The sequence below is a fragment of the Rhinoderma darwinii genome, chromosome 6 (assembly GCF_050947455.1).
Source record: "Rhinoderma darwinii isolate aRhiDar2 chromosome 6, aRhiDar2.hap1, whole genome shotgun sequence".
Taxonomy (NCBI): domain Eukaryota; kingdom Metazoa; phylum Chordata; class Amphibia; order Anura; family Rhinodermatidae; genus Rhinoderma; species Rhinoderma darwinii.
The window spans coordinates 143679077-143706869 of record NC_134692.1 but is presented as its reverse complement, the minus strand read 5'-3'; the positions used below and the strand labels follow the sequence as shown (position 1 = coordinate 143706869).

Sequence of the window (27793 nt, the reverse complement as noted above, 5' to 3'; positions counted from 1 at the left end):
ACATCCGCAAAAAAAGCCGCATCCAGCGCACATGAAAAGTGTTTTTGGAACCTCGTCCACAAAAAAACATCCGCAAGAATGAGCAGCATTTCTACATCTTCCATGGACAGCCCTACGTGGATTGGCCGCGGCACATCAGACTGTATATCCATGGCGGAACTCCGAGCGCGGCCTCAAATATTTGCTGTGTTTCCTGCAGTAAAGAAGTGTGAACGGAGCCGTAAAGTTATCAAATCTGCGATACTTTTTTTTTGTTCCTCTTATTGAGAGCAGTAAAACTCTTTTTAATTGGCTGCTACGGTCCCAGATTATTTTTCCCATTCTAGAGATGAAGAACGATCAGAAGTCGCGCTGAATTCGCGCCCAGAGACGGTCATCGGATCTGGTCAGAACCTTTCACATAAGAAATGTCCACCCCAAGCAGGTAGGGGAAGAACGATCTCCTTTAAGATTTCACATCATACGACCTCAGGGTAATTCTGGACGTGCCCCCAGGGCAATAAAACCCAAAAAGATGGAGTCCTGGCGCCAAGATTCCAGTAGGAGGCGCGTGTGACATTTTTACCAGGCCTGGGGAAAAAACGTATCCGAAATGTGGGTTCTGAGCATAATAAGCGATGGCTGCACTGCTCGGCTCTGCTTACTAACCCCAAATCTTCCCGCAGACAGTCCGTCAGTCAGTCCGTCAGTCCTCTCTATGGGAGTTTTCAGGAAAGAGGCCCCAGTGTGTATTTAAAGTGTAACTAAACTTTCAAAAAACTTTGGCCGTGTCATAGTGACATGTTAGAAGTTTTGATCGGTGGGGGGGTCCGAGCACGGGGACCACCACCAATCGTTAAAAGAAAGCGTCAGTAGCGCTCGGGTGACGGCTGTGCCATTTAGTTTCTGATCGACTTTGCTTGGAGCGGTGTACGGGCTCAGTAGAAAGTCTACGAGCTCGTGCACCACTCGTTCCGAAAGTATGCGGCACAGCGCTCACCCGAGCGCTACTGCCGCTACGTTTTACCGATCGCTGGTGGTCTTAGTGTTCGGTCCCCCACCAATCAAAAGTTCTGACATGTCACTAGTCTTCGGAACATTTAGTTACAGTTTTCCCAGTGCCCATGTAGATCCTTATCCCATATCCAGCCTGAGAGGCGGAGAAAGCAGGGTCTGTGCATTTCTATGAAGTCTGGGTGACTCTGTGACAATATGATAACGCCACAGCTGATATAAAATGGCTGCTTACACCTACACACTTCCTGGATCTGACTACTAGAGGCCAGGAGCATAAATCGCTGACATAGGAGGAAAATAGCTCACAATAAAAGATCAAGTACAGCTCATTTATGTTTTTGTTTTGTTTAGTGTATTGTAGGACTGGGCTTCATCACGACCCCTACATAGGACCTTCCTCACGACCCCTACATAGGACCTTCCTCACGACCCCTACATAGGACCTTCCTGTCCTGAACATTATCCCTTTAACCCGAATGAATTAACTATTTACATAATCATTTGGGGAATCGATGTTTTATTAATATGAACCTCACTGTCCAGGTCGACTTTACTGTACATAGGAAATCACAGATCATAGAACCAATAGGTAAATCTTTATTTCATGTATTGTTCGTTACAATGTAGGATTTTCAAATTGAAAAATGCTCCTCATATCATTTCTTATGTGGGGTGAGATCTTTTGAGCGGGCATTAGGACAAAGCTACGATCAGTGACTCATTGTCTATTGGAGTTTGAGGTAGTTGGAAAATCATTGTATCTCTCATCAGAGGCTCAGGCTGTTGTTCTGTCCCTCCACCATGCTTTACACTGCAGCTCTGCTTCTTCAGTTGGGCTGTTGTGCATAAACGTAGGCTCAGCAGGCCGTCAGTGCATGGAGAAATGATAAACTACCAGCAAATAAACAGAAGATTATCAGGGAACTGCGGCAGATAGTCGAGGAGACTCAATAAAGGAGGAGGAGCCTAGGGAGCTTTTTTTGGTCGATCATCCTAATGATCAGCTGGATAAAACCCGGAGATGTACATTATTATTATTATTATACCCGGATTTCTAGCGTAGTTGGTCAGTTGCAATTGAGTGTCGTCGCCTCGGACACAGTAAAAACTATTTTTTGTCCGCTGTGGAGACATTTTAGGTGGTCTCATAACCCGGTGCGGAAGTTCAGCCCACTCCCCTCCATCTTCTGCTCGTATTCCTCATCAAATACAATATTTTGGGACACCAAGAAATGATTCTTCCAGTCGCCAACTTTGCCTGAAATAAAAATGTGCACAACGAGGGGTTAATTCCAAGCAGTTAAAGGCGCATCCCCTGAAGATAGAAAAAAATAATAACCCAGAAGTATTCATCGCTCTCTGTGGAGCTGCACCCCCCCCCCCTCCCATGCATATTCCCTCTCCTACTGTGTTGACGGAGTCTATGTCAGTCTTCACTGAAGTTCTGGCATTATATTCCTGAGGATGAGCAGAGCTGTACATCCCTATCATATAAGGGGGGGGGATGTTGTACATGAAATGAGGGAGGACACAGAAAACAAGGTGAACACCGGCATCTTACCTTTCCTCAAGAAGGCCGAGATGGACTGGTCAAATACAACAGACGGCAGGACGCTGAAGTTGGTCATCGGGTTCTCCTTCATGCTGGCAAATGAGGTGTGATGTTGAATCGTATCCAGAACCTCCTCGGTCAAGTCCTTTCCCAGAAACGTGGAAATTTTTCTTATTTCTCTCCTTGGGTCCTGTGACAGAATTGAGCGGAAAATATTAAACTCTGAGATATCGGTGTCCACGTGCGGGACCTGGAAGAAGCGGTCCTCACCTCGAGAATGTCCTCGTAGAAGACGTACAGGATCTGGTGTTGGTCTTTTGCTTTGCCCCATCCAATGACGTGGTCAAACCAGCTTCCCCAAGGAACTGAAAAAGGGGGCACATACTTATTAGAACCCATACAAGACCATGTGATTCACAATGGCGCCTCCTACTGGAGTTTATTATTCAGGAAAGCTGAGGAACGTGGTCAGGGGCATGTGACCAGGCACGTCCGTCAGCGCTCTCCATTGTATAACACTGCACGGGAAAGGAACACATGGGCGTGGGAAATCGGACTGGAAAACGCAACCACCGGCTGGACCAAGAACTGCGAGAATTTGTCGGCGGCTACTCCCCACACCGAAGACGCTACGCAAATCCTCACAGATATTGATGGAAGCTCCTGGGAGAAAATGAACGGCGGCCAGGGTGTGACGCGGAGGGTCTTTATACCGGTACAGACCACGGTAAGGGTATGTTCACACGAGGGCGTCCGTTACGGCTGAAATTACGGGGATGTTTCAGCCTGAAAACATCCCCGTAATTTCAGCCGTAACGGCATGTGCAGGCGCTTGAACGCCGCGTCAATTACGGGCGTAATTGGCGCTGCTATTCATTGGAGTCAATGAATAACGGCTCCAATTACGGCCAAAGAAGTGACAGGTGACTTCTTTGACGCGGGCGTCTATTTACGCGCCGTCATTTGACAGCGGCGCGTAAATTACGCCTCGTGTGAACAGACAAACGTCTGCCCATTGCTTTCAATGGCCAGATGTTTGTCAGCGCTATTGAGGCGCTATTTTCGGACGTAATTCGGGGCAAAAACGCCCGAATTACGTCCGTAAATAGGCCTTGTGAACATACCCTAAAGCTGCAGAATTTTTCCTATCACGAGAGGAGAATTATAATCCAATTTGGAAAAACTTTGTCCTATGCGCGTTAAAATTCATCCTCAAGCGCAATTATTTTTTATTTGATAGGCGCCTCTATCTGCAGGTGCGCGGCACAGCAATGGGGGCGGCGGGGGCACCAACCTCTCTTTAGGATGGTGGGAGGATCAATTTTTTTTTGTACAGCTACAGAAAAGTCTACCACCAAGACGAACATCTGGTGACGATATATCGACGATGTTTTCCTAATCTGGAACAGCTCCCCCTAGAGTTGGAAGAATTGATCTTGGTCTCTGATTCGCGCCGGTTTATGAGCAGAATCCATCCCGCTCTCCCATGTGAGAATCTCTGTAAATGAAGGTGGTGACAGGGAGACGGATTTATAAAGTAAGGAAACGGCGTCTAACATCCTCTGACGCCACCAGCGCTCATTCCAAGAATACCAGCAAAGGAATCCCGAAAGGTGAAATTCTACATTTCAGGCGGAACTGCTCAAACGCCGATCTCTAAGTCCAGGGCAGGAGAATGAAGAGCTAGACTTGTGGCGAGAAATTATTCAAAGAGAAGCATAAAACGAGCCAATAAAGGGGCGCTCAGAAGGGAACGTCAAAACCTCCTCACCCCAAAGGTGAAAGCGCACGATGGGCGAGATCAAAAAGATTCATCACGGACGTGGAGACAAAATCTGCTCCGCTACTTTGGTGCCGTCGCCATCCCACACGGTTGGCAGTTCTACTGTACATCAAATAAGACCGGGCATGCCCTCATTGTGTTCATCAGCACGCACCGCTGACTAGATTGCCCACCCTGGGTGTGCGAGTGTGGGGGGGGGGGCTTCACTCACACTGCCGCACCTTTGGAATTTTTTATATCATTTTGCTATTTTAAGATCATCAATAAAAGTGAAATATTATTTCTATCCCATAGAGACATCGCACCTTTCTTCTCCTCCTCTTCCCTTTACATATATTAACAAGGGGGCAGCGCTAGACATTGGCGCGATCTTGTCATTTCTATGTATTAGTAAGTGGCACATTATGCGGTTTCCCACACATTACAGAAAATAAACATAAAGTGGCCAACTAATTTAAAGAGCCCCAAAGGGTTTGGATACAAGACATCAGAGAGTAGGAGAGTAGGACTGGGGAGGAACGCGGGGGAGCCAAGGCCGGGGAGGAACGCGTGGGAGCCAAGGCCGGGGAGGAACGCGCGGGGGGGGGGGGGGAGCCAAGGCCGGGGAGGAACACGCGGGGGGGAGCCAAGGCCTGGGAAGGAACGCGGGGGAGCCAAGGCCGAGGAACGCAGGGGGGGAGCCAAGGCCGAGGAACGCTTTGGGGAAGGCTGGGGAACATAGGCCAAAGAACATTTGGAGCATGGTAAAATCGGGGCGTTTGTGTTTTTTCACCATGCTCCAAAAATTGCATAGTGCGGAAAAGCTGAGGAACATTTTGTGGGGAGGTTGAGGTAATTGGCGGTTATAGGTGGAGTAACCTGGTGCGGAGGAGGACGAGGAGCTCTACTGTAAGGTTTTAGCCCGTAGAAAGGAAGTTTGGACCTTTCCGGTGAACTGAACAGTTACTGTAGAGATTCCAGGGTCCGGCTTAATCTCACTGTAGGGTTTTGTTAGGAGCGATGAACAGTCCCGGATGTTTTGATGGTCGTGGATTACGGTCAGACGGTTCATGGTTATATGAAGGTCTATGACCGGGCGGAGCAGTCGGGGGATGAGCGGACTTCTCCTTCACTCACCGTCTCCAGCCAAGAATTTTGAGAAATATTCATTCCAGGTCCCGGGATCCGGCAGACCCTTATTCATCCTCTGGAAGTGGAAGTAGGAGACCATGCAGTCTTTGGCGTTCCGAGCAACGTAAATGACCTGTGGGAAGGAAAGAGAGAACATAAGTTACAGACCTGGACAACACAACGTTCAAAGGAGACGCCTTCAGGTCATTCCGAGGAGCTTCTCAGCTGGAAGATGCAGAATCTGTACTGTGGCCCCTCAACCATCAGGGACCAATCATGATGAGGAGCGGACGGTGGTGGTGGAGACCATGTGCACCTCAACCATCAGGGACCATTCATGATGAGGAGCGGACGGTGGTGGTGGAGACCATGTGCACCTCAACCATCAGGGACCATTCATGATGAGGAGCGGACGGTGGTGGTGGAGACCATGTGCACCTCAACCATCAGGGACCAATCATGATGAGGAGCGGACGGTGGTAGTGGAGACCATGTGCACCTCAACCAACAGGGACCATTCATGATGAGGAGCGGACGGTGGTAGTGGAGACCATGTGCACCTCAACCATCAGGGACCAATCATGATGAGGAGCGGACGGTGGTGGTGGAGACCATGTGCACCTCAACCATCAGGGACCAATCATGATGAGGAGCGGACGGTGGTGGTGGAGACCATGTGCACCTCAACCATCAGGGACCATTCATGATGAGGAGCGGACGGTGGTGGTGGAGACCATGTGCACCTCAACCATCAGGGACCAATCATGATGAGGAGCGGACGGTGGTAGTGGAGACCATGTGCACCTCAACCAACAGGGACCATTCATGATGAGGAGCGGACGGTGGTAGTGGAGACCATGTGCACCTCAACCAACAGGGACCATTCATGATGAGGAGCGGACGGTGGTAGTGGAGACCATGTGCACCTCAATCTACAAGGACAGGATGGGACAACTTCTTAAAGAAGCTCTCCAGATCTGCGTCCACACTTCGAAAAATTCAGAGCGCCCCTTTAAGGCCCCGTACTAAGGTGCTGCCTTCATGGTGAAGTCCAACTAAATCCGACCTCCTCCTCGGACCAGACGGACATTGAGAAGAAGCAGAAGATAATTGGGAGCTGAGGGTTTTATTCAGCAAGAAGGAAGGGGATACATTTAGTAATAAGGGAGGGGGCTCCAATACTTTATGGTCACCTGAAATCCCAAGAGTTCTAATTTTGACCTGGTTCGGCCCACCTTAAAAATATAGTGAAAATAATTCTTAAAGGGGTACTCAACCTATATACAATCTTCAGAGATGGTAGAAGATAACATGGGTGATGGTCTAGGTGCCTGTTTGGGGCATCAGGAAGGGTCTCTGCTCCCGGCCCATGACCCAGGTGATCTTTTTACATATATTGTTGGAATACCCCTTTAAGAGCGATCCCGATTATAGATTACAGAGGAGTCTGAATTGTTGGAGTTCCCCCTGAGACCTAAATTTTCAATATCTTCTTTATGCCCACCTTGACGTTCTTCTCCCAAAATGATGGTGGCAAAAGTTGTATTGGAAGATGAGTTTTTAGGAGACGCGGCGACTTCATGGCGTTCGCGGCGTCCACTCCTAAAACAGAAAAAAAATGTGCTGCAGTTTTGCTGCAATTGGTGGCCATTTTTTTTTCCTTTTAAGCAGTTACTTGCGGCTTAAAGTTACAGACCGGAGGTCTCCGTTACCTGACGGCATGGGCTTCGGATGCAAGTCTATGAACGGCACCTTGATAAAGCACGGGGCCCGCATGCTCCTCTCCACATCCCCATTCAGCATTATCAGATCCACAATCTCCTGCATCCATGTAGTTCCTGCAGAAACACATACACATCAGCTTCTTCCGAACCCAAATTTTCTACTAAAGTGCATTGCCACTTTAAATCTTAAAGTGACCAGCCACTAAAATTCCCTAAATTTATAGTCTTGTTTAAAATATTTGAATATTCTATTTAGCCATTTGAGTGACAACCAATACAGTGTCTCTAGAGGTTGGGAATAGGATTATATATGTATAAATAATGTATTAATTATATATATTGTACTGTCCCTTTAAATATCTTACAAGTGCCTAACAGAGTGACATGGTGTGACCTGGTGCAGTTGGCGTTGCCAGTAATGGCGCGGGGAATGTATAATTGGACCATTAAACCTTTGCAGGTGATCGGCGAGGATTTAACAGCTCGTATTATTTCAGCCGATCATTTTCTGTCTCCTCTGATCCTGTAATTAAAATATCAGGTTCCTGAGAACTTCAGCCGGGATCATAGAAAACGACAATAAAAGGGGGGGGGGGAGGGGCACATAGTTTACGACGGAATACAAGATTGTGTCTGATGACATTTCACCGTTTTGTAATAGATGTTATATAATATACCCAGCTTTCCCGGACTCCTGAATGGCAACTCTGTCTCGTTTTATTATAATTTGTGGGTGGGCGATCCAGATTTCAGAAAACCTTGGCAGATTTGCCGTACAGGAAGCTTAGAAATCTGGGTGGCCGAATTGTCTGGCAAAACAGCTCAAACAAGGATGTCACCCTGCTTTCCCAGACTTCTGAAAGGCAAATCCGCCCACTCAACCTGGAATATATTCTACCAGCCCCGAACATTGCGGCATTCTGGGCAGACGTTCCATTAATGAGTCAGGAATGCTGAGGCGCAACCCTGTGGGAGTTGTGGTGTCATCACCCAGCTTTCCCAAACTCCTGAATGGCAAATTCAGCTATGCCTAAAATGTATAATCCCTCCCCCATATTCTTGCATAGGTTTGCGCCAAATTTGCCATAGTCTGGCTGCTGTTACGTCTTGCCTCATCCCTGGCAATGAAGCCGAACATAAATTATATAGAATTAAGTTTCATAACGACGCAACAGAAACGGATTTATTTTTCTTAAAGGTTCTGTCCAACTATTTTTTTTTTGTTCCGATTTATCTAAAATGAAAAATAAAGCAACTTTGCAAATGGTCTGGATTAAAAATCTCCTACAGTTTAATTTCTGCAGCTCCTATACAGACCTATGTGTCTCCATGGTTACAGACTACAAACAAGCCCTCTGTAGTCTGATCCTGGGTCATATTCCCTGCCTTCTGTCCCCTACTGCTTGGTAACTTACTAGATGGCAGGGAGTATGTCTGCACAGACTACACAGAGCTGGTTTGTAGTCTGTTACTATGGAGAAGCATTGGTCTGCGTGGGAGCTGTGAACACAGAACGATAGGACTATTTGCTTTATCTTTGTTTTATTTGATTGGAGCAGCCTGGTGGCAGAATTATATGATTTATCCAGTTAGAAATCCAGGGCGCTGTACAGATATATTGTATTTTTTGACCTATAAACGGAATGGTGGACAGAACTTCACTATTGGCGCAGTAGGCGGAGCTGTCATTGTGGGGGCGGGGTCCATTCTGTATCCCTGAGCTGTACGATCACTTCTCTTACCCGCTTTAGGAAATGTAGAGATCAGGATATCGTCTTCTCGTGCCTGAAAGTTGTAGATCTGGTCCCAGATGTCACACGTGCTTTCGGGGAGCGGGATTCCTTGGATCGCCCCCATTTTCAGGTTCTTTAACTCCTCAGCTAGTTTTTCTACTAATTCTGGATCCATTCTGGAATCCACAAAAGACATTTATGTTGCTAAAATTTTTGGGTGATTTCACTTTAAATAAAATAATTCCCCAATAAATGCTAATTAAGTTTCTTAAAGGGCTAGCGCTCACAACTGTTTTCAGTACAGCGTCGCCAGCACCTGATTTGCGCATATGTGGCAGCCGCCCAGTACGTGTTACCTGCCGGTCGCCTCCTGATCTTCCCCGGTTTCTCTTCCACCTTTGTCCTGTTAATTCCTCTATTTGTGTAAGTCATTCTTGTTTTTAACCCCAGGTCCCTCCCACTTTTTGCTCCGCCCCCATCCTGGCACCACACCCTCAGCCCCGCCCCTCGCCAGGCTCCACATCTTGCCCTGTACCTTACAGCCTGGGTGCTGTCCTCTTCTGTTGTACTTTATTAACTGTTCGGTGACCGGCTGACTTTGCTGTGTTTTTTCTTTAGATCCTACAGGAAAATTCAAGAAAAATTGCGCACGTGGCTGCGTTTGACGATTTTGCTGGAATAGAGCGCGCTGCGGTGGAAAGTGACGCTAAAGGAGCTCATTAGCGCACAACGTACCAGCGTAAATAGTCTCATCTCTTGTAAATGTCTTATATACTCTAGTCACATCCAAAGCTGCATCCACAATTCTACAACTCTATTGTTTTCCCAAGCTGCAAGCCTTCATATCCCGCTGCTGGATTAGTGTTTATACTGGGACAGTAGGTGTTACTGTAGGTAAAAAAAAGCTACATCTTCTAGAATGCAATGCAGCAGAGTTCAGCGCTTTGTGGCTTCTCGGTTAACTGTTGTGTCAAAGTGATGGTGGATCCTAATTAGAAGTCAGCAGAATTGTGAATGCAGCTCTGAATGTGAGCCGTAATGGCGGCCATATTGGTAGTCACCCATCTTTGCCAGATACAGATATAACGTGACACAAGACGATGACCACAGGACGGATATTTAGTGTGGATTTATACAAACTGCTGCTGAAAGGGTTAACAGTGTGTAACAGTGACTCCGCCCTGCAGGGGCCACACATGGAGTCTCAGTGAGGCGGGAGGCACAATGCACCTCAGTGATGGCTGGTCATGTGATCACAGGGTGACGGGAGGTTATTATCAGGGTGATTGCTGTTTGGACTTTTGGAAAGTGTGTTAAAGTTGTCAGCACTATCAGAACTGACACAATGCAACGCAGCGACCTCTGTACACTGTACAGACACCGCAGCTCTTGTCTTATAGACGTCTTCACATCACCGCTGTATCATGAAAAGTTCTGCAAGTTTCTAATAGACTTTGTGTATCAATTCCTCCTTATTTTTAAGATCACTGATTGCTGTCAGTTAATGGGACACTGAATGAAAACTTCCAGAGGCTGAGAACTTAAGTGATTGTTACAGTGTATCAGTGTAGACCATTCTCTCTGTCTCCTGCCCCGGCTGATCGCTTTTACCTGAACTGATATAGTGCAACAAACCCTCAGAATATTTCCATTCACTGACCGCAATCAGACATCTTGGAAATGGGGAATAAATACATATTGTGGCTGTTTGTACTTGCTGGGAATTGTAGTTTCTCACCAGCTGGAGAGTCACAAGTGGTAGGTCACTGTCGCAGCGGGTGCCATGTGATGTTCTGGTGAAGGGCACACGTCTGGGGGTCTCTGCTGTGCAGTAAAATCCTCTGTGACCACCAGATGTTTGGATTTACTTTCTGGGGCCTCAAACAAGAGGAAAAGTCGGGGGAGGAATCAGTTCTTGGAAAGCTGATGTTTTACTTGTCACTGTTCCAGGATTCTTGACATATGCAGCTTTATACAGATGTAGCAGAGCTGAGCTGGTCATTTTACATTATGTGTTATCTGTACTCAGAGAGTTATCACTGTGTTATCTGTGGTGTTACATAGGACTGCAGGTAACATCTACTACATTATCTGTAATCAGAGAGTTATCACTGTATTATCTGTGGTGTTACATAGGACTGCAGGTAACATCTACTACATTATCTGTACTCAGAGAGTTATCACTGTGTTATCTGTGGTGTTACATAGGACTGCAGGTAACATCTACTACATTATCTGTAATCAGAGAGTTATCACTGTATTATCTGTGGTGTTACATAGGACTGCAGGTAACATCTACTACATTATCTGTACTCAGAGAGTTATCACTGTGTTATCTGTGGTGTTACATAGGACTGCAGGTAACATCTACTACATTATCTGTACTCAGAGGGTTATCACTGTGTTATCTGTGGTGTTACATAGGACTGCAGGTAACATCTACTACATTATCTGTACTCAGAGGGTTATCACTGTGTTATCTGTGGTGTTACATAGGACTGCAGGTAACACTACTACATTATCTGTACTCAGAGAGTTATCACTGTGTTATCTGTGGTGTTACATAGGACTGCAGGTAACATCTACTACATTATCTGTACTCGGAGAGTTATCACTGTGTTATCTGTGGTGTTACATAGGACTGCAGGTAACATCCACTACATTATCTCTACTCAGAGAGTTATCACTGTGTTATCTGTGGTGTTACATAGGACTGCAGGTAACACTACTACATTATCTGTAATCAGAGAGTTATCAGTGTGTTATCTGTGGTGTTACATAGGACTGCAGGTAACATCTACTACATTATCTGTACTCAGAGAGTTATCACTGTGTTATCTGTAGTGTTACATAGGACTGCAGGTAACATCTACTACATTATCTGTACTCAGAGAGTTATCACTGTGTTATATGTGGTGTTACATAGGACTGCAGGTAACATCTACTACATTATCTGTACTCAGAGAGTTATCACTGTGTTATCTGTGGTGTTACATAGGACTGCAGGTAACATCTACTACATTATCTGTACTCAGAGAGTTATCACTGTGTTATCTGTAGTGTTACATAGGACTGCAGGTAACATCTACTACATTATCTGTACTCAGAGAGTTATCACTGTCTTATCTGTGGTGTTACATAGGACTGCAGGTAACATCTACTACATTATCTGTACTCAGAGGGTTATCACTGTGTTATCTGTGGTGTTACATAGGACTGCAGGTAACATTACTACATTATCTGTACTCGGAGAGTTATCACTGTGTTATCTGTGGTGTTACATAGGACTGCCGGTAACATCCACTACATTATCTGTACTCAGAGAATTATCACTGTTATCTGTGGTGTTACATAGGACTGCAGGTAACACTACTACATTATCTGTAATCAGAGAGTTATCACTGTGTTATCTGTGGTGTTACATAGGACTGCAGGTAACATCTACTACATTATCTGTACTCAGAGAGTTATCACTATGTTATCTGTGGTGTTACATAGGACTGCAGGTAACATCTACTACATTATCTGTACTCAGAGAGTTATCACTGTGTTACATAGGACTGCAGGTAACATCTAGTACATTATCTGTACTCAGAGAGTTATCACTGTGTTATCTGTGGTGTTGCATAGGACTGCAGGTAACATCTACTACATTATCTGTACTCAGAGAGATATCACTGTGTTATCTGTGGTGTTACATAGGACTGCAGGTAACACTACTACATTATCTGTACTCAGAGAGTTATCACTGTGTTATCTGTGGTGTTACATAGGACTGCAGGTAACATCTTCTACATTATCTGTAATCAGAGAGTTATCACTGTGTTATCTGTGGTGTTACATAGGACTGCAGGTAACATCTACTACATTATCTGTAATCAGAGAGTTATCACTGTGTGTTATCTGTGGTGTTACATAGGACTGCAGGTGACCTCTACTACATTATCTGTAGTCAGAGAGTTATCACTGTGTTATCTGTGGTGTTACATAGGACTGCAGGTAACACTACTACATTATCTGTACTCAGAGAGTTATCACTGTGTTATCTGTGGTGTTACATAGGACTGCAGGTAACACTACTACATTATCTGTAATCAGAGAGTTATTACTGTGTTATCTGTGGGGTTACATAGGACTGCAGGTAACACTACTACATTATCTGTACTCAGAGAGTTATCACTGTTATCTGTGGTGTTACATAGGACTGCAGGTAACATCTACTACATTATCTGTAATCAGAGAGTTATCACTGTGTTATCTGTGGTGTTACATAGGACTGCAGGTGACCTCTACTACATTATCTGTACTCAGGGAGTAATCACTGTATTATCTGTGTGTTACATAGGACTGCAGGAAACATCTACTACATTATCTGTACTCAGAGAGTTATCACTGTATTACTGGGTGTTACATAGGACTGCAGGTAACATCTACTACATTATCTGTAATCAGAGAGTTATCACTGTGTTATCTGTGGTGTTACATAGGACTGCAGGTAACATCTACTACATTATCTGTACTCAGAGAGTTATCACTGTGTGTTATCTGTGGTGTTACATAGGACTGCAGGTAACATCTACTACATTATCTGTAATCAGAGAGTTATCACTGTGTTATCTGTGGTGTTACATAGGACTGCAGGTAACATCCACTACATTATCTGTACTCAGAGAGTTATCACTGTGTTATCTGTGGTGTTACATAGGACTGCAGGTAACATCTACTACATTATCTGTACTCAGAGAGTTATCACTGTGTTATCTGTGGTGTTACATAGGACTGCAGGTAACATCTACTACATTATCTGTAATCGGAGAGTTATCATTGTGTTATCTGGGTGTTTGTGTCCGGCTCTGCCCCGGCCGTGCCCCTCTTTCGGGGATCACACCCTCTGTGACGTAGCGGGTTATGTACCTTACTTATGATTCTTTGGGACGCGGAGCCTGTGAGACCTGACCCGGGCAGAGGGTGGAGAGAAGCGGCGGCAGAGCTCAGGATGGATAAGTCAGATGTGAGTAACGCAGGGCGGGCACCGGGGGCATCTCCAGGGCAAAGACTGTGGGCAGAGTCTACCGGACGGGGTGATGGGTAACGGTGCGAGGTCTGACGGTCCTGCACGGGTTTTATTTCTTTGCAGCACTTAAAGTGCACCTGTCACTCAGCTCTGCTATGCAGAACACAGGAAATCTAACAATCCCGCTGGAAAGTAAAGAGCGTCGTCGTCTATAATATTCTGCTCAGCCGGTTCAGTGCGTATAGAGATTATCACCCAGCTTTCCACAGACCCTGAATGGCATAGATATACAATAGAGTAGTATTACTTTATTACATTACCGTTCCCTCTGTACAGCTATACTGCCTATGTGTCAGTCTACACCGCAGTTTTGGCATTCTATTCATGAACCAGGATGAGTGGCGCTATCGATCGCTGCTCTAGAATAGACGAAGACGCGGTGATGGATTCTGAGCGTTCCAGAGATTCTCAAGAAGTAGATGGAAGGTGAAGAGCCCGCGGGGCAGAGGTTCCAGTACAGTTTTAGTGGGTGGTATGTAATATTGACACCTGTAACCATGTTCATCCTGTGCTTCCTGGTTCATGAGTAGAATGCTAGAACTACAGTAAAGACTGACACATCCACAGATGGAACAGCAGGAGAGAGGAAGCAGGGAGGACTGGATGACTTTCAGGGTGAGTAGAAAGTTGTGTGACAGGCTGAGCAGTGTAAAGCGCGGTCAGCGATCGTCTCTCGTCTCCCAGCGCCCGGTGATCTCATGCTTGATGTCTCCATACAGGATCAGCCAAATAAATCCGGACACGTATTAATCTGTGGTCACACGGCTGCGCGGCGGAGCTGCGTACTCAGATTAGTGGCGGCCGTGCCGCAGATCAGTTACATATATGGTTCCGTGATCATAGCGACACATGAGACGTGTTACACGGGGGCGACACTGTATGACCGGCGGTCGCCATTTTTTTGTGTGCTGTATATTGTGCTTGCAGCTGTATACTCATTTTGTTTAATTTTGTTGGAATGTGCTGTTCAAACTTGTGTGGTGTTTATCTGATCCATATATGTGGGGTTAGTGGTGGTCATATATGTGGGGTTAGTGGGGTCATATATGTGGGGTTAGTGGTGGTCATATATGTGGGGTTAGTGGTGGTCATATATGTGGGGTTAGTGGGGTCATATATGTGGGGTTAGTGGGGTCATATATGTGGTGTCCTATATGTGGGGTTAGTGGGGTCCTATATGTGGGGTCCTATATGTGGGGTTAGTGGGGTCATATATTTGGGGTTACTGGGGTCATATATGTGGGGTTAGTGGTGGTCATATATGTGGGGTTAGTGGGGTCCTATATGTGGGGTCCTATATGTGGGGTTAGTGGGGTCCTATATGTGGGGTTAGTGGTGGTCATATATGTGGGGTTAGTGGGGTCCTATATGTGGGGTTAGTGGGGTCCTATATGTGGGGTCCTATATGTGGGGTCATATATGTGGGGTTAGTGGGGTCATATATGTGGGGTTAGTGGTGGTCATATATGTGGGGTTAGTGGGGTCCTATATGTGGGGTTAGTGGGGTCATATATGTGGTGTCCTATATGTGGGGTTAGTGGGGTCCTATATGTGGGGTCCTATATGTGGGGTTAGTGGGGTCCTATATGTGGGGTTAGTGGGGTCATATATGTGGGGTTAGTGATGGTCATATATGTGGGGTTAGTGGGGTCATATATGTGGGGTTAGTGGGGTCCTATATGTGGGGTTAGTGGGGTCCTATATGTGGGGTTAGTGGGGTTATATATGTGGGGTTAGTGGGGTCATATATGTGGGGTTAGTGGTGGTCATATATGTGGGGTTAGTGGGGTCCTATATGTGGGGTTAGTGGGGTCCTATATGTGGTGTCCTATATGTGGGGTCCTATATGTGGGGTTAGTGGGGTCCTATATGTGGGGTTAGTGGTGGTCATATATGTGGGGTTAGTGGGGTCCTATATGTGGGGTTAGTGGGGTCATATTTGTTGAGTTAGTGGTGGTCAAATATGTGGGGTTAGTGGGGTCCTATATGTGGGGTTAGTGGGGTCCTATATGTGGGGTTAGTGGGGTCCTATATGTGGGGTTAGTGGGGTCATATATGTGGGCTTAGTGGTGGTCATATATGTGCGGTTAGTGGGGTCCTATATGTGGGGTTAGTGGGGTCCTATATGTGGGGTCCTATATGTGGGGTTAGTGGGGTCCTATATGTGGGGTTAGTGGTGGTCATATATGTGGGGTCCTATATGTGGGGTTAGTGGGGTCATATATGTGGGGTTAGTGGGGTCATATATGTGGGGTTAGTGGGGTCCTATGTGGGGTTAGTGGGGTCATATATGTGGGGTTAGTGGGGTCATATATGTGGGGTTAGTGGTGTCATATATGTGGGGTTAGTGGGGTCATATATGTGGGGTTAGTGGGGTCCTATGTGGGGTTAGTGGGGTCATATATGTGGGGTCATATATGTGGGGTTAGTGGGGTCATATATGTGGGGTTAGTGGGGTGCTATGTGGGGTTAGTGGGGCCATATATGTGGGGTTAGTGGGGTCCTATGTGGGGTTAGTGGGGCCATATATGTGGGGTCCTATGTGGGGTTAGTGGGGTCCTATGTGGGGTTAGTGGGGCCATATATGTGGGGTTAGTGGGGTCCTATGTGGGGTTAGTGGGGTCATATATGTGGGGTTAGTGGTGTCATATATGTGGGGTTAGTGGGGTCATATATGTGGGGTTAGTGGGGTCCTATGTGGGGTTAGTGGGGTCCTATGTGGGGTTAGTGGGGTCCTATATGTGGGGTTAGTGGGGTCATATATGTGGGGTTAGTGGGGTCATATATGTGGGGTTAGTGGTGTCATATATGTGGGGTTAGTGGGGTCATATATGTGGGGTTAGTGGGGTCCTATATGTGGGGTTAGTGGGGTCATATATGTGGGGTCATATATGTGGGGTTAGTGGGGTCATATATGTGGGGTTAGTGGGGTGCTATGTGGGGTTAGTGGGGCCATATATGTGGGGTTAGTGGGGTCCTATGTGGGGTTAGTGGGGCCATATATGTGGGGTCCTATGTGGGGTTAGTGGGGTCCTATGTGGGGTTAGTGGGGCCATATATGTGGGGTTAGTGGGGTCCTATGTGGGGTTAGTGGGGTCATATATGTGGGGTTAGTGGGGTCATATATGTGGGGTTAGTGGTGTCATATATGTGGGGTTAGTGGGGTCATATATGTGGGGTTAGTGGGGTCCTATGTGGGGTTAGTGGGGTCCTATGTGGGGTTAGTGGGGTCCTATATGTGGGGTTAGTGGGGTCATATATGTGGGGTCATATATGTGGGGTTAGTGGGGTCATATATGTGGGGTTAGTGGGGTGCTATGTGGGGTTAGTGGGGCCATATATGTGGGGTTAGTGGGGTCCTATGTGGGGTTAGTGGGGCCATATATGTGGGGTCCTATGTGGGGTCCTATGTGGGGTTAGTGGGGCCATATATGTGGGGTTAGTGGGGTCCTATGTGGGGTTAGTGGGGTCATATATGTGGGGTTTGTGGGGTCATATATGTGGGGTTAGTGGGGTCATATATGTGGGGTTAGTGGGGTCATATATGTGGGGTTAGTGGGGTCCTATGTGGGGTTAGTGGGGCCATATATGTGGGGTTAGTGGGGCCATATATGTGGGGTTAGTGGGGTCCTATGTGGGGTTAGTGGGGCCATAAATGTGGGGTTAGTGGGGCCATATATGTGGGGTTAGTGGGGCCATATATGTGGGGTTAGTGGGGCCATATATGTGGGGTTAGTGGGGTCCTATGTGGGGTTAGTGGGGCCATATATGTGGGGTTAGTGGGGTCCTATGTGGGGTTAGTGGGGCCATATATGTGGGGTTAGTGGGGCCATATATGTGGGGTTAGTGGGGTCATATGTGGGGTTAGTGGGGCCATATATGTGGGGTTAGTGGGGTCCTATGTGGGGTTAGTGGGGCCATATATGTGGGGTTAGTGGGGTCCTATGTGGGGTTAGTGGGGTCATATATGTGGGGTTAGTGGGGTCCTATGTGGGGTTAGTGGGGCCATATATGTGGGGTTAGTGGGGTCCTATGTGGGATTAGTGGGGCCATATATGTGGGGTTAGTGGGGTCCTATGTGGGGTTAGTGGGGTCATATATGTGGGGTTAGTGGGGTCCTATGTGGGGTTAGTGGGGCCATATATGTGGGGTTAGTGGGGTCCTATGTGGGGTTAGTGGGGTCATATATGTGGGGTTAGTGGTGGTCATATATGTGGGGTTAGTGGGGTCCTATATGTGGGGTTAGTGGGGTCATATATGTGGTGTCCTATATGTGGGGTTAGTGGGGTCCTATATGTGGGGTCCTATATGTGGGGTTAGTGGGGTCCTATATGTGGGGTTAGTAGTGGTCATATATGTGGGGTTAGTGGGGTCCTATATGTGGGGTTGGTGGGGTCATATATGTGGGGTTAGTGGGGTCATATATGTGGGGTTAGTGGTGGTCATATATGTGGGGTTAGTGGGGTCATATATGTGGGGTCATATATGTGGGGTTAGTGGGGTCCTATATGTGGGGTTAGTGAGGTTATATATGTGGGGTTATATATGTGGGGTTAGTGGGGTCCTATGTGGGATTAGTGGGGTCATATATGTGGGGTTAGTGGTGGTCATATATGTGGGGTTAGTGGGGTTATATATGTGGGGTTATATATGTGGGGTTAGTGGGGTCCTATATGTGGGGTTAGTGGGTCATATATGTGGGGTTAGTGGTGGTCATATATGTGGGGTTAGTGGGGTCCTATATGTGGGGTTAGTGGGGTCATATATGTGGGGTCCTATATGTGGGGTCCTATATGTGGGGTTAGTGGGGTCCTATATGTGGGGTTAGTGGTGGTCATATATGTGGGGTTAGTGGGGTCCTATATGTGGGGTTAGTGGGGTCATATTTGTGGGGTTAGTGGTGGTCATATATGTGGGGTTAGTGGGGTCCTATATGTGGGGTTAGTGGGGTCCTATATGTGGGGTTAGTGGGGTCCTATATGTGGGGTTAGTGGGGTCCTATATGTGGGGTTAGTGGGGTTAGTGGTGGTCATATATGTGGGGTTAGTGGGGTCCTATGTGGGGTTAGTGGGGCCATATATGTGGGGTTAGTGGGGCCATATATGTGGGGTTAGTGGGGTCCTATGTGGGGTTAGTGGGGCCATATATGTGGGGTTAGTGGGGTCCTATGTGGGGTTAGTGGGGCCATATATGTGGGGTTAGTGGGGTCCTATGTGGGGTTAGTGGGGTCATATATGTGGGGTTAGTGGGGTCCTATGTGGGGTTAGTGGTGTCCTATATGTGGGGTTAGTGGTGTCCTATATGTGGGGTTAGTGGGGTCATATATGTGGGGTTAGTGGGGTCATATATGTGGGGTCCTATATGTGGGGTTAGTGGGGCCATATATGTGGGGTTAGTGGGGCCATATATGTGGGGTTAGTGGGGCCATATATGTGGGGTTAGTGGGGCCATATATGTGGGGTTAGTGGGGCCATATATGTGGGGTTAGTGGGGCCATATATGTGGGGTTAGTGGGGTCATATATGTGGGGTTAGTGGGGTCCTATGTGGGGTTAGTGGTGTCCTATATGTGGGGTTAGTGGGGTCATATATGTGGGGTTAGTGGGGTCCTATATGTGGGGTTAGTGGGATCCTATATGTGGGGTTAGTGGGGTCATATATGTGGGGTTAGTGGGGTCCTATATGGGGTTAATGGGGCCATATATGTGGGGTTAGTGGGGCCATATATGTGGGGTTAGTGGGGTCCTATGTGGGGTTAGTGGGGCCATATATGTGGGGTTAGTGGGGTCCTATGTGGGGTTAGTGGGGCCATATATGTGGGGTTAGTGGGGTCCTATGTGGGGTTAGTGGGGCCATATATGTGGGGTTAGTGGGGTCCTATGTGGGGTTAGTGGGGTCCTATGTGGGGTTAGTGGGGCCATATGTGTGGGGTTAGTGGGGTCCTATGTGGGGTTAGTGGGGCCATATATGTGGGGTTAGTGGGGTCATATATGTGGGGTTAGTGGGGTCCTATGTGGGGTTAGTGGCTGCCTCCAGTTTTTGATCTTGCCCTCCTCCCACTCTGTTCTGGGTGATTTTAATTAGTTTAATGCTGGTTCCCACCATCCCCAGGTATATATGTAGGTTTAGTCCCAGTTCTGGGTGAATGTGCAGCGTAGGTCCCCACCTATAGAGGTCGCCTTGTCGTGGCAGGTGGGCAAACACTTTTTGATCAAAATGTGCACTAAGAACCTCCCTATTATAAGTAGATTCAGATTTATATATATTTAGTGGCTTAGGTTACATTAGTGTTCGCAGTGTGCTGTCGCCATTTTTTTGTGTACTGTATGATGGAGACGCAAATATGAGACATGGGGGTGTTGAGGATACTACACTTCATGACACTCATCATATGAAAAAACACTACAGTCAGCTCTCCCGGCCTCACGTGGCTGATAACAGAGAACAATAGATTGTATTCACCTGTCCTACAGTCATCCTCCCCCAGCCTGACATGTCTGATAACAGAGAACAATAGATTCTATTCACCTGTCCTACAGTCATCCTCCCCCCAGCCTGACATGTCTGATAACAGAGAACAATAGATTCTATTCACCTGTCCTACAGTCATCCTCCCCCCAGCCTGACATGTCTGATAACAGAGAACAATAGATTGTATTCACCTGTCCTACAGTCATCCTCCTCCATCCTGACATGTCTGATAACAGAGAACAATAGATTGTATTCACCTGTCCTACAGTCATCCTCCCCCAGCCTGCCATGTCTGATAACAGAGAACAATAGATTGTATTCACCTGTCCTACAGTCATCCTCCCCCAGCCTGACATGTCTGATAACAGAGAACAATAGATTGTATTCACCTGTCCTACAGTCATCCTCCCCCAGCCTGACATGTCTGATAACAGAGAACAATAGATTGTATTCACCTGTCCTACAGTCATCCTCTCCCAGCCTAACATGCCTGATAACAGAGAACAATAGATTGTATTCACCTGTCCTACAGTCATCCTCCTCCATCCTGACATGTCTGATAACAGAGAACAATAGATTGTATTCACCTGTCCTACAGTCATCCTCTCCCCCAACCTGACATGTCTGATAACACAGAACAATAGATTGTATTCACCTGTCCTACAGTCATCCACCTCCCAACCTGACATGTCTGATAAAAGAGAACAATAGATTGTATTCACCTGTCCTACAGTCATCCTCCCCCCAGCCTGACATGTCTGATAACAGAGAACAATAGATTGTATTCACCTGTCCTACAGTCATCCTCCCCCAGCCTAACATGCCTGATAACAGAGAACAATAGATTGTATTCACCTGTCCTACAGTCATCCTCCCCCAGCCTGACATGTCTGATAACAGAGAACAATAGATTGTATTCACCTGTCCTACAGTCATCCTCCCCCCAGCCTGACATGTCTGATAACAGAGAACAATAGATTGTATTCACCTGTCCTACAGTCATCCTCCCCAAGCCTGACATGTCTGATAACAGAACAATAGATTGTATTCACCTGTCCTACAGTCATCCTCCCCCAGCCTGACATGTCTGATAACACAGAACAATAGATTGTATTCACCTGTCCTACAGTCATCCTCCCCCAACCTGACATGTCTGATAACACAGAACAATAGATTGTATTCACCTGTCCTACAGTCATCCTCCCCCCAGCCTGACATGTCTGATACCAGAGAACAATAGATTGTATTCACCTGTCCTACAGTCATCCTCCTCCATCCTGACATGTCTGATAACCGAGAACAATAGATTGTATTCACCTGTCCTACAGTCATCCTCCTCCATCCTGACATGTCTGATAACCGAGAACAATAGATTGTATTCACCTGTCCTACAGTCATCCTCCCCCAGCCTGACATGTCTGATAACAGAGAACAATAGAATGTATTCACCTGTCCTACAGTCATCCTCCCCCAGCCTGACATGTCTGATAACAGAGAACAATAGATTGTATTCACCTGTCCTACAGTCATCCTCCCCCCAGCCTGACATGTCTGATAACAGAGAACAATAGATTGTATTCACCTGTCCTACAGTCATCCTCCCCCAGCCTGACATGTCTGATAACAGAGAACAATAGAATGTATTCACCTGTCCTACAGTCATCCTCCCCCAGCCTGACATGTCTGATAACAGAGAACAATAGATTGTATTCACCTGTCCTACAGTCATCCTCCCCCCAGCCTGACATGTCTGATAACAGAGAACAATAGATTGTATTCACCTGTCCTACAGTCATCCTCTCCCCAGCCTGATATGGCTGATAACAGGGAGCAATAGATGCGTTCGATATACTGCAGGGAAAAGGAGCGGTGACATCCGCAGAGCACGGGGTATTAACCCTTCATATCTTCAGGCCGCTCGTTGGGGCTGTTTTGTCTGGACATAGTGCATTCAGTGGAGTTTCTGGCCCCCAGGTGGCGATAGAGAGGGATGAGTATCTCTTCAGTATATCTGCTGTGTCTCCATTCTATCCGTTCTTGGGAAAGCTGGGTGACATCCAATACGGCTGCCGTTACAGAGTGGGATGTATAACTAGGCAGATATGCCGTTCAGGAGACTGGGAAAGCTGGGGGACACCGGTGCTAGTTGGGGGTTATATGAGGTGGTGGGGACCCCTGTTATTAGTAGATAGTAAACATCCTGTGTGCCCTCCTTCAGGTCAGCCCCTCGGATTACACCAAGTCCCTGCAGGAGGTCCCAGACGGCACGTTCTATCGGTTCCCCTTACTCCTGGTCCATGGCGTCCCCCTCATGCTGCCGATTGCCACGTCCTGGGAGAAAATCGAGAAATTCCAGGCCAGGCCGGATGACCTCCTCATCGCCACCTATCCCAAAGCAGGTAATCCTCATTTAGAGATGTCCGCTGTCTGAGGGTTTGTTACAGTGTTTCAGTCCGGACACAACAGCAGCACAAATCTCCCTCCTGCCCTGATAATGTGCGGAGTGCAGACTGTTCACCTCCCAGAGGATTCTCTAGACTAGATACAACTGTAACAAACCTTCAGCTGTGAGAAGTATTCGCTTTATACACGGATTTCATCCCCTGGATGTAAAGAAGAATGTTTCTGTTCACTGACAGAAAGCAGAGATATTGAAAACAGTGAGGAATTAAAAGCGAAAGTCAATTAGGAAGTTTGTGAGCGGATTATTGGACCCCAGTGGGCTGGGGGTCGGCTGATATGGGGTACACCACACGCCACGGCTCTGCCCACGTTACACTTGTTCTACTTCGTATTTCCGGAATGTTCTGCGTCTCACTGAGGTTTTTCCAGGGACCACGTGGATGCAGGAGATTGTCGACTCCATAATGAACGAGGGAGAAGTGGAGAAGACCAGGCGCGCCCCCACCCACATACGCTCCCCCTTCCTGGAGATCTGCTCCCCTCCCCCCGTGCCATCCGGTAAGTACACGGTGACTTCTGTGGTGACCCCCCATTTATAATATCCCGGGGTTCCCTGCAGTGGTCCCGGCTCAGTTGCAGGGGGAGCTGCTTAATTAAAAGAGGTTCATATAATTAGTAACTTTGTAAATCCACTGCTTTACTTATCTTATTTATTATACTCCAGTCACATCCAGAGCTGCATTTACAATTCTGCTGGGTGCTGCTTGTGATCTTAATATCTGCTGCATTGTGGGACATGTAGTTTGATTTCTATATTAGACAACTGCACAATTCCCCACAATGCACCACGGCAGATCATGCTCCGTACAGACGGAGGAGGGGGAGGGGGTGCTGGGAGACGTGAGGCCCTGAAGCCTGATAACTAATAGGAGACCAGCAGAATTGTGAATACAGCTCTGGATGTGACTAGAGAATATAGCATGTAAAATGCTGCACGTGTATACGACTGCTTGTCCTTTAAATATAGGAATTGACCTGTTGGACGTTACCCCGTCCCCGAGACTGGTGAAGACTCATTTGCCGTATAAACTGGTGCCCACGTCATTCTGGCAGCAGAAGTGTAAGGTTGGCTGGAATTACTTATTCAATTATAACACAGACCTATAACAGTGCCTGCTACAGTGCCCCCATAACAGTGACAGCTACAGTGCCCCCACAACTGTGACCGCCACAGTGCCCCCATAACAGTGACAGCCACAGGGCCCCCATAACAGTGACAGCCACAGTGACCCCATAACAGTGACAGCCACAGTGCCCCCACAACTGTGACCGCCACAGTGCCCCCACAACTGTGACCGCCACAGTGCCCCCACAACTGTGACCGCCACAGTGCCCCCATAACAGTGACAGCTACAGTGCCCCCACAACTGTGACCGCCACAGTGCCCCCACAACTGTGACCGCCACAGTGCCCCCACAACTGTGACCGCCACAGTGCCCCCATAACAGTGACAGCCACAGTGCCCCCATAACCCGTGACAGCCACGGTGCCCCCATAACCCGTGACAGCCACGGTGCCCCCATAACCCGTGACAGCCGCGGTGCCCCCATAACCCGTGACAGCCACAGTGCCCCCATAACCCGTGACAGCCACAGTGCCCCCATAACCAGTGAAAGCCACAGTGCCCCCATCACAGTGACAGCCACAGTGCCCCCATCACAGTGACAGCCACAGTGCCCCCATCACAGTGACAGCCACAGTGCCCCCATCACAGTGACAGCCACAGTGCCCCCATCACAGTGACAGCCACAATGCCCCCATCACAGTGACAGCCACAGTGCCCCCATCACAGTGACAGCCACAGTGCCCCCATCACAGTGACAGCCACAGTGCCCCCATCACAGTGACAGCCACAGTGCCCCCATCACAGTGACAGCCACAGTGCCCCCATAACCCGTGACAGCCACGGTGCTGTTTTTGAGATTATGTTGCAGTGCATTATGGGGGATAACCTCATCATATAATATACTGTCACATAATATAACGGCGTCTCCGTGTTGGTTGATCCGCCGCGTGTTCCCTCGTGTGCAGGTGATTTACGTCGCTCGTAACGCGAAGGACAACGCGGTGTCTTATTACTTCTTTGATCGGATGAACAAGACGCAGCCGGAACCCGGGACGTGGGATGAATATGTGGAGAAATTTCTGGAGGGTGATGGTGGGTGCGCAGAATGTCCATACAATGCGGTGACGCTTTATTCTCATACTTCTGAGCAGCATTCACAATTCTGCTGGTTGTCGTTTGGAATCTGTCAGCGCTCTGCTGACAGACACGCCTTTTGGTTGTCTCTGATGCATTGTGGGAGATATCGAGGTTTTCTATGTAAACACCACATCTTCCACAATGCATCGTTTCGGAATATGTTTTGTATAAAAATAAAGTTAGCAGAAAGCTTCACGCCACATCCTGAGAGCTAACAGGAAGCCAGCACAGCGGCTAACATCCAGTCTTTGTTCTCAGTGGGCTGGGGAAGCTGGTTCGACCATGTCCTTGGGTGGTGGAAAGCCAGAGACCATCATGACATCCTGTACATGTTCTATGAAGATATGAAGGAGGTGAGGAAATGGCTGACTCCAGAGACAAGTAGCTGGAAACAACGAGCAGAAGATTATCATTGAATATTTTTATTTATTTTGTGAAGGACCCAAAACGGGAGATCAGAAAGACCATGAAGTTCTTAGGGAAGGACCTGTCTGAAGAAGCGGTGGAGAGGATCTACCAACACACCTCATTCAACGCCATGAAGGAGAATCCGATGGCCAACTACTCCAGCATCCCCACCGCTGTGCTGGACCAGTCCCTCTCCCCCTTCATGAGGAAAGGTGGGAATCATGCTTTAGTAATGAATTATTGCAGTTTCAATAGTGGCCACTAGATGTCAGCACAAAGGACACACTGCAAATCAAGGCCATCTCACTTTATGGCCTGCTGTAAATTTATTCTTATAAACAGTGTAATCTCATTATCACTAGTGGATAAAGGTGTAAAGTGACAGATGGAGACCGGATAGGCAGATTTGACAGTGACAACAGACCATAGACACTATAGGGAGTCAATTATTACCACGTTATACGGCACCTTACCCCTCTGCCATCTTCAAAGCTGCCATGTTGATTACAACTAAAAAATTTAAATGGGATCGGGCCCCCCATCCATATATATATATATATTAGTCCCTTAGCTTTTATATAACGGAGTCTCCACCTTAAATTCCACCTTAAATGGCTTAGAATTATAATCTGATCTTTTTGTTACTATTTTATTTCAGGGGAAGTTGCTGATTGGATGAATCACTTCACGGAATCTCATAATAAGATATTTGATAAGGAATATCGCAGGCGGATGGAGGGATCCAACCTGGAGTTCCGCTGCAGCATCTGACGCCGCACCTGAGGCGGCGGACATCACATTTTCGAAAAGTCAAATATGCCCACGGGTTTCACTCTGGTTCTCGTCCTGCGTGCGGCTGTTATGGCTCCACCGCACCCTATGAGATTCAGGCGCCCGGCTCCATATACAGTGTACCGGTGCCTCAGATATTTACTGTACATTAAAGGGGAACTCTCCTATAATTTATCTCTGTACGTGTCACATAGACATATCAGGCGATAAGGTATGAGTGTTATTTTTACAAGCTGCTTGCTGTACCCCTGAGATAAGCGGCGCCACTGACGCTTCTTATCCTTCCTCCATACTAATTGGATGTAATTACCGCCAATGCCAAATAAAGAAACAATACTCACCTGTACTCCAGACTGATACATTGTAACAAACTACCAGGACAAGAGATACTGTATATTTCTGCTACTGATGTATTTAAAGGATTGTTCAGACTGGATACAATTGTGACAACCCCTCAGCTGTGAGATGTATTTGCTACAAGCAGGTTTTTAGCCTCTGAATGTAAACAAGAATGTTTCCATTCACTGACAGCAAGCAATCTATTAGAAAGTAACAGAATTTTTCATTATGCAATAAACGTATAATATAAAATCTTATGGATGCCGCTTCTCTCTTCAGTATGAGGGGGGAGGGGATTGCTCTGGGGGCAAAACCGTTTATTCATCTACAATGTAATGATACATAATATTTTGTATAGATTACTACCCGAGCCCGCGCACGGCGCCAATCGTTTATCCTCCGCTCGGCCCTCTTTCTGCCTCTGTTAGGCTCCTCGAGGCAGCACCAGCTCAGCCAGATTAGTTTTCTTCTGTGCTGTGATTGGCTGTAACATGTCGGAGATATCATGTCCCCTGTGTAGGAGGAGCTGTCACCCCCAGCGTCATCCTCACACGAAGAGGGGTGTAGGACATGTAACCCTTTTTTCCTGGAAAAGGAGAGTCCCCCTCCCCCAAAGTTTTGCCCAGGGGCCTCCTGTCTTACCAGAGGAAAACCTGCTGCTCTGCACTTTCTCCATGCTTTATACTGCAGCTCTGCTTGTTCTGATTGGCTGCTGTATAGAGGCAGGTGCTCAGTGCATGGGGAGATGATTATAAACGACAAGTGACTAAATCTCCAGTGAGAAATAGAAGATTATCAGGAAACCGCTGCGCATGGACTGAGGGGAGGAGCCTCTAAGGGGGAGGAGCTTCAAAAAGAGAGAGGGATGGAGTTGCCCTTTAAGTATTTATTCCTGACAAATCATTTACCTTGAAAGTTTCATCTAGAACGTCCCATGTGTCTCAGATCTGGCAGCGTTCTCATCGGATGCCGCCAAGTAACACATCAAGCCAAAATCAGGCACAGCGGGAACGGCAAGAGCGTGCGTACTCTGACCCGGTCCTGGGAGCGCGCCCGATAAGAGGCATACTGCAGCTGTATGCAATCTACTGCTCCCTGGTATCAGCCATTTCTGGCTAAGGAGATGTACAATCTAATGCTCCCTGT

The 27793-nt window shown here is 47.3% G+C and overlaps 2 protein-coding genes across 5 annotated transcripts; one reads left to right on the top strand and one right to left on the bottom strand.

The window, feature by feature from the left end:
- Positions 1 to 1640: 1640 nt before the first annotated feature.
- LOC142656027 (sulfotransferase 1C2-like) lies at positions 1641 to 9457 on the bottom strand. 2 transcript variants are annotated; one of them, XM_075830848.1, is made up of 8 exons: positions 9434 to 9457; positions 8908 to 9074; positions 7154 to 7279; positions 6946 to 7043; positions 5448 to 5574; positions 2819 to 2913; positions 2558 to 2738; positions 1641 to 2254 (listed from the first exon to the last, which is right to left on the bottom strand). In XM_075830848.1, exons 2-8 carry the CDS (start codon positions 9071 to 9073, stop codon positions 2142 to 2144), a joined length of 906 nt encoding a protein of 301 aa, XP_075686963.1. In that variant the 5' UTR covers position 9074; positions 9434 to 9457; the 3' UTR covers positions 1641 to 2141. The 2 variants fall into 2 exon arrangements, with proteins under 2 accessions (XP_075686963.1, XP_075686962.1); XM_075830847.1 differs by lacking the exon at positions 9434 to 9457 and adding an exon at positions 9255 to 9341.
- Positions 9458 to 9571: 114 nt separating this feature from the next.
- Positions 9572 to 26904, top strand: LOC142656023 (sulfotransferase 1C1-like). Of its 3 annotated transcripts, none has more exons than XM_075830843.1 (8): positions 9572 to 9637; positions 22661 to 22841; positions 23275 to 23403; positions 23873 to 23970; positions 24937 to 25063; positions 25367 to 25461; positions 25548 to 25728; positions 26175 to 26904. In XM_075830843.1, exons 2-8 carry the CDS (start codon positions 22754 to 22756, stop codon positions 26285 to 26287), a joined length of 831 nt encoding a protein of 276 aa, XP_075686958.1. In that variant the 5' UTR covers positions 9572 to 9637; positions 22661 to 22753; the 3' UTR covers positions 26288 to 26904. The 3 variants fall into 3 exon arrangements, with proteins under 3 accessions (XP_075686958.1, XP_075686957.1, XP_075686956.1); XM_075830842.1 differs by lacking the exon at positions 9572 to 9637 and adding an exon at positions 10298 to 10656; XM_075830841.1 differs by lacking the exon at positions 9572 to 9637 and adding an exon at positions 13801 to 13909.
- The last annotated feature ends 889 nt before the right edge of the window (positions 26905 to 27793 follow it).

Excerpts from the sequence above, each read along its gene's own strand:
- LOC142656023 (XM_075830841.1), top strand. The coding sequence starts at position 13,820 with ATGATTCTTTGGGACGCGGAGCCTGTGAGACCTGACCCGGGCAGAGGG. Across the intron at positions 13,910-22,660 it reads TCAGGATGGATAAGTCAGAT|GTCAGCCCCTCGGATTACAC; the intron begins GTGAGTAACGCA and ends GCCCTCCTTCAG. Across the intron at positions 23,971-24,936 it reads TCTGGCAGCAGAAGTGTAAG|GTGATTTACGTCGCTCGTAA; the intron begins GTTGGCTGGAAT and ends CCTCGTGTGCAG.
- LOC142656027 (XM_075830848.1), bottom strand. The coding sequence starts at position 9,073 with ATGGATCCAGAATTAGTAGAAAAACTAGCTGAGGAGTTAAAGAACCTG. Across the intron at positions 2,914-5,447 it reads AAAATTCTTGGCTGGAGACG|TTCCTTGGGGAAGCTGGTTT; the intron begins GTGAGTGAAGGA and ends CCCCTTTTTCAG. Across the intron at positions 2,255-2,557 it reads CTCGGCCTTCTTGAGGAAAG|GCAAAGTTGGCGACTGGAAG; the intron begins GTAAGATGCCGG and ends TTTTTATTTCAG.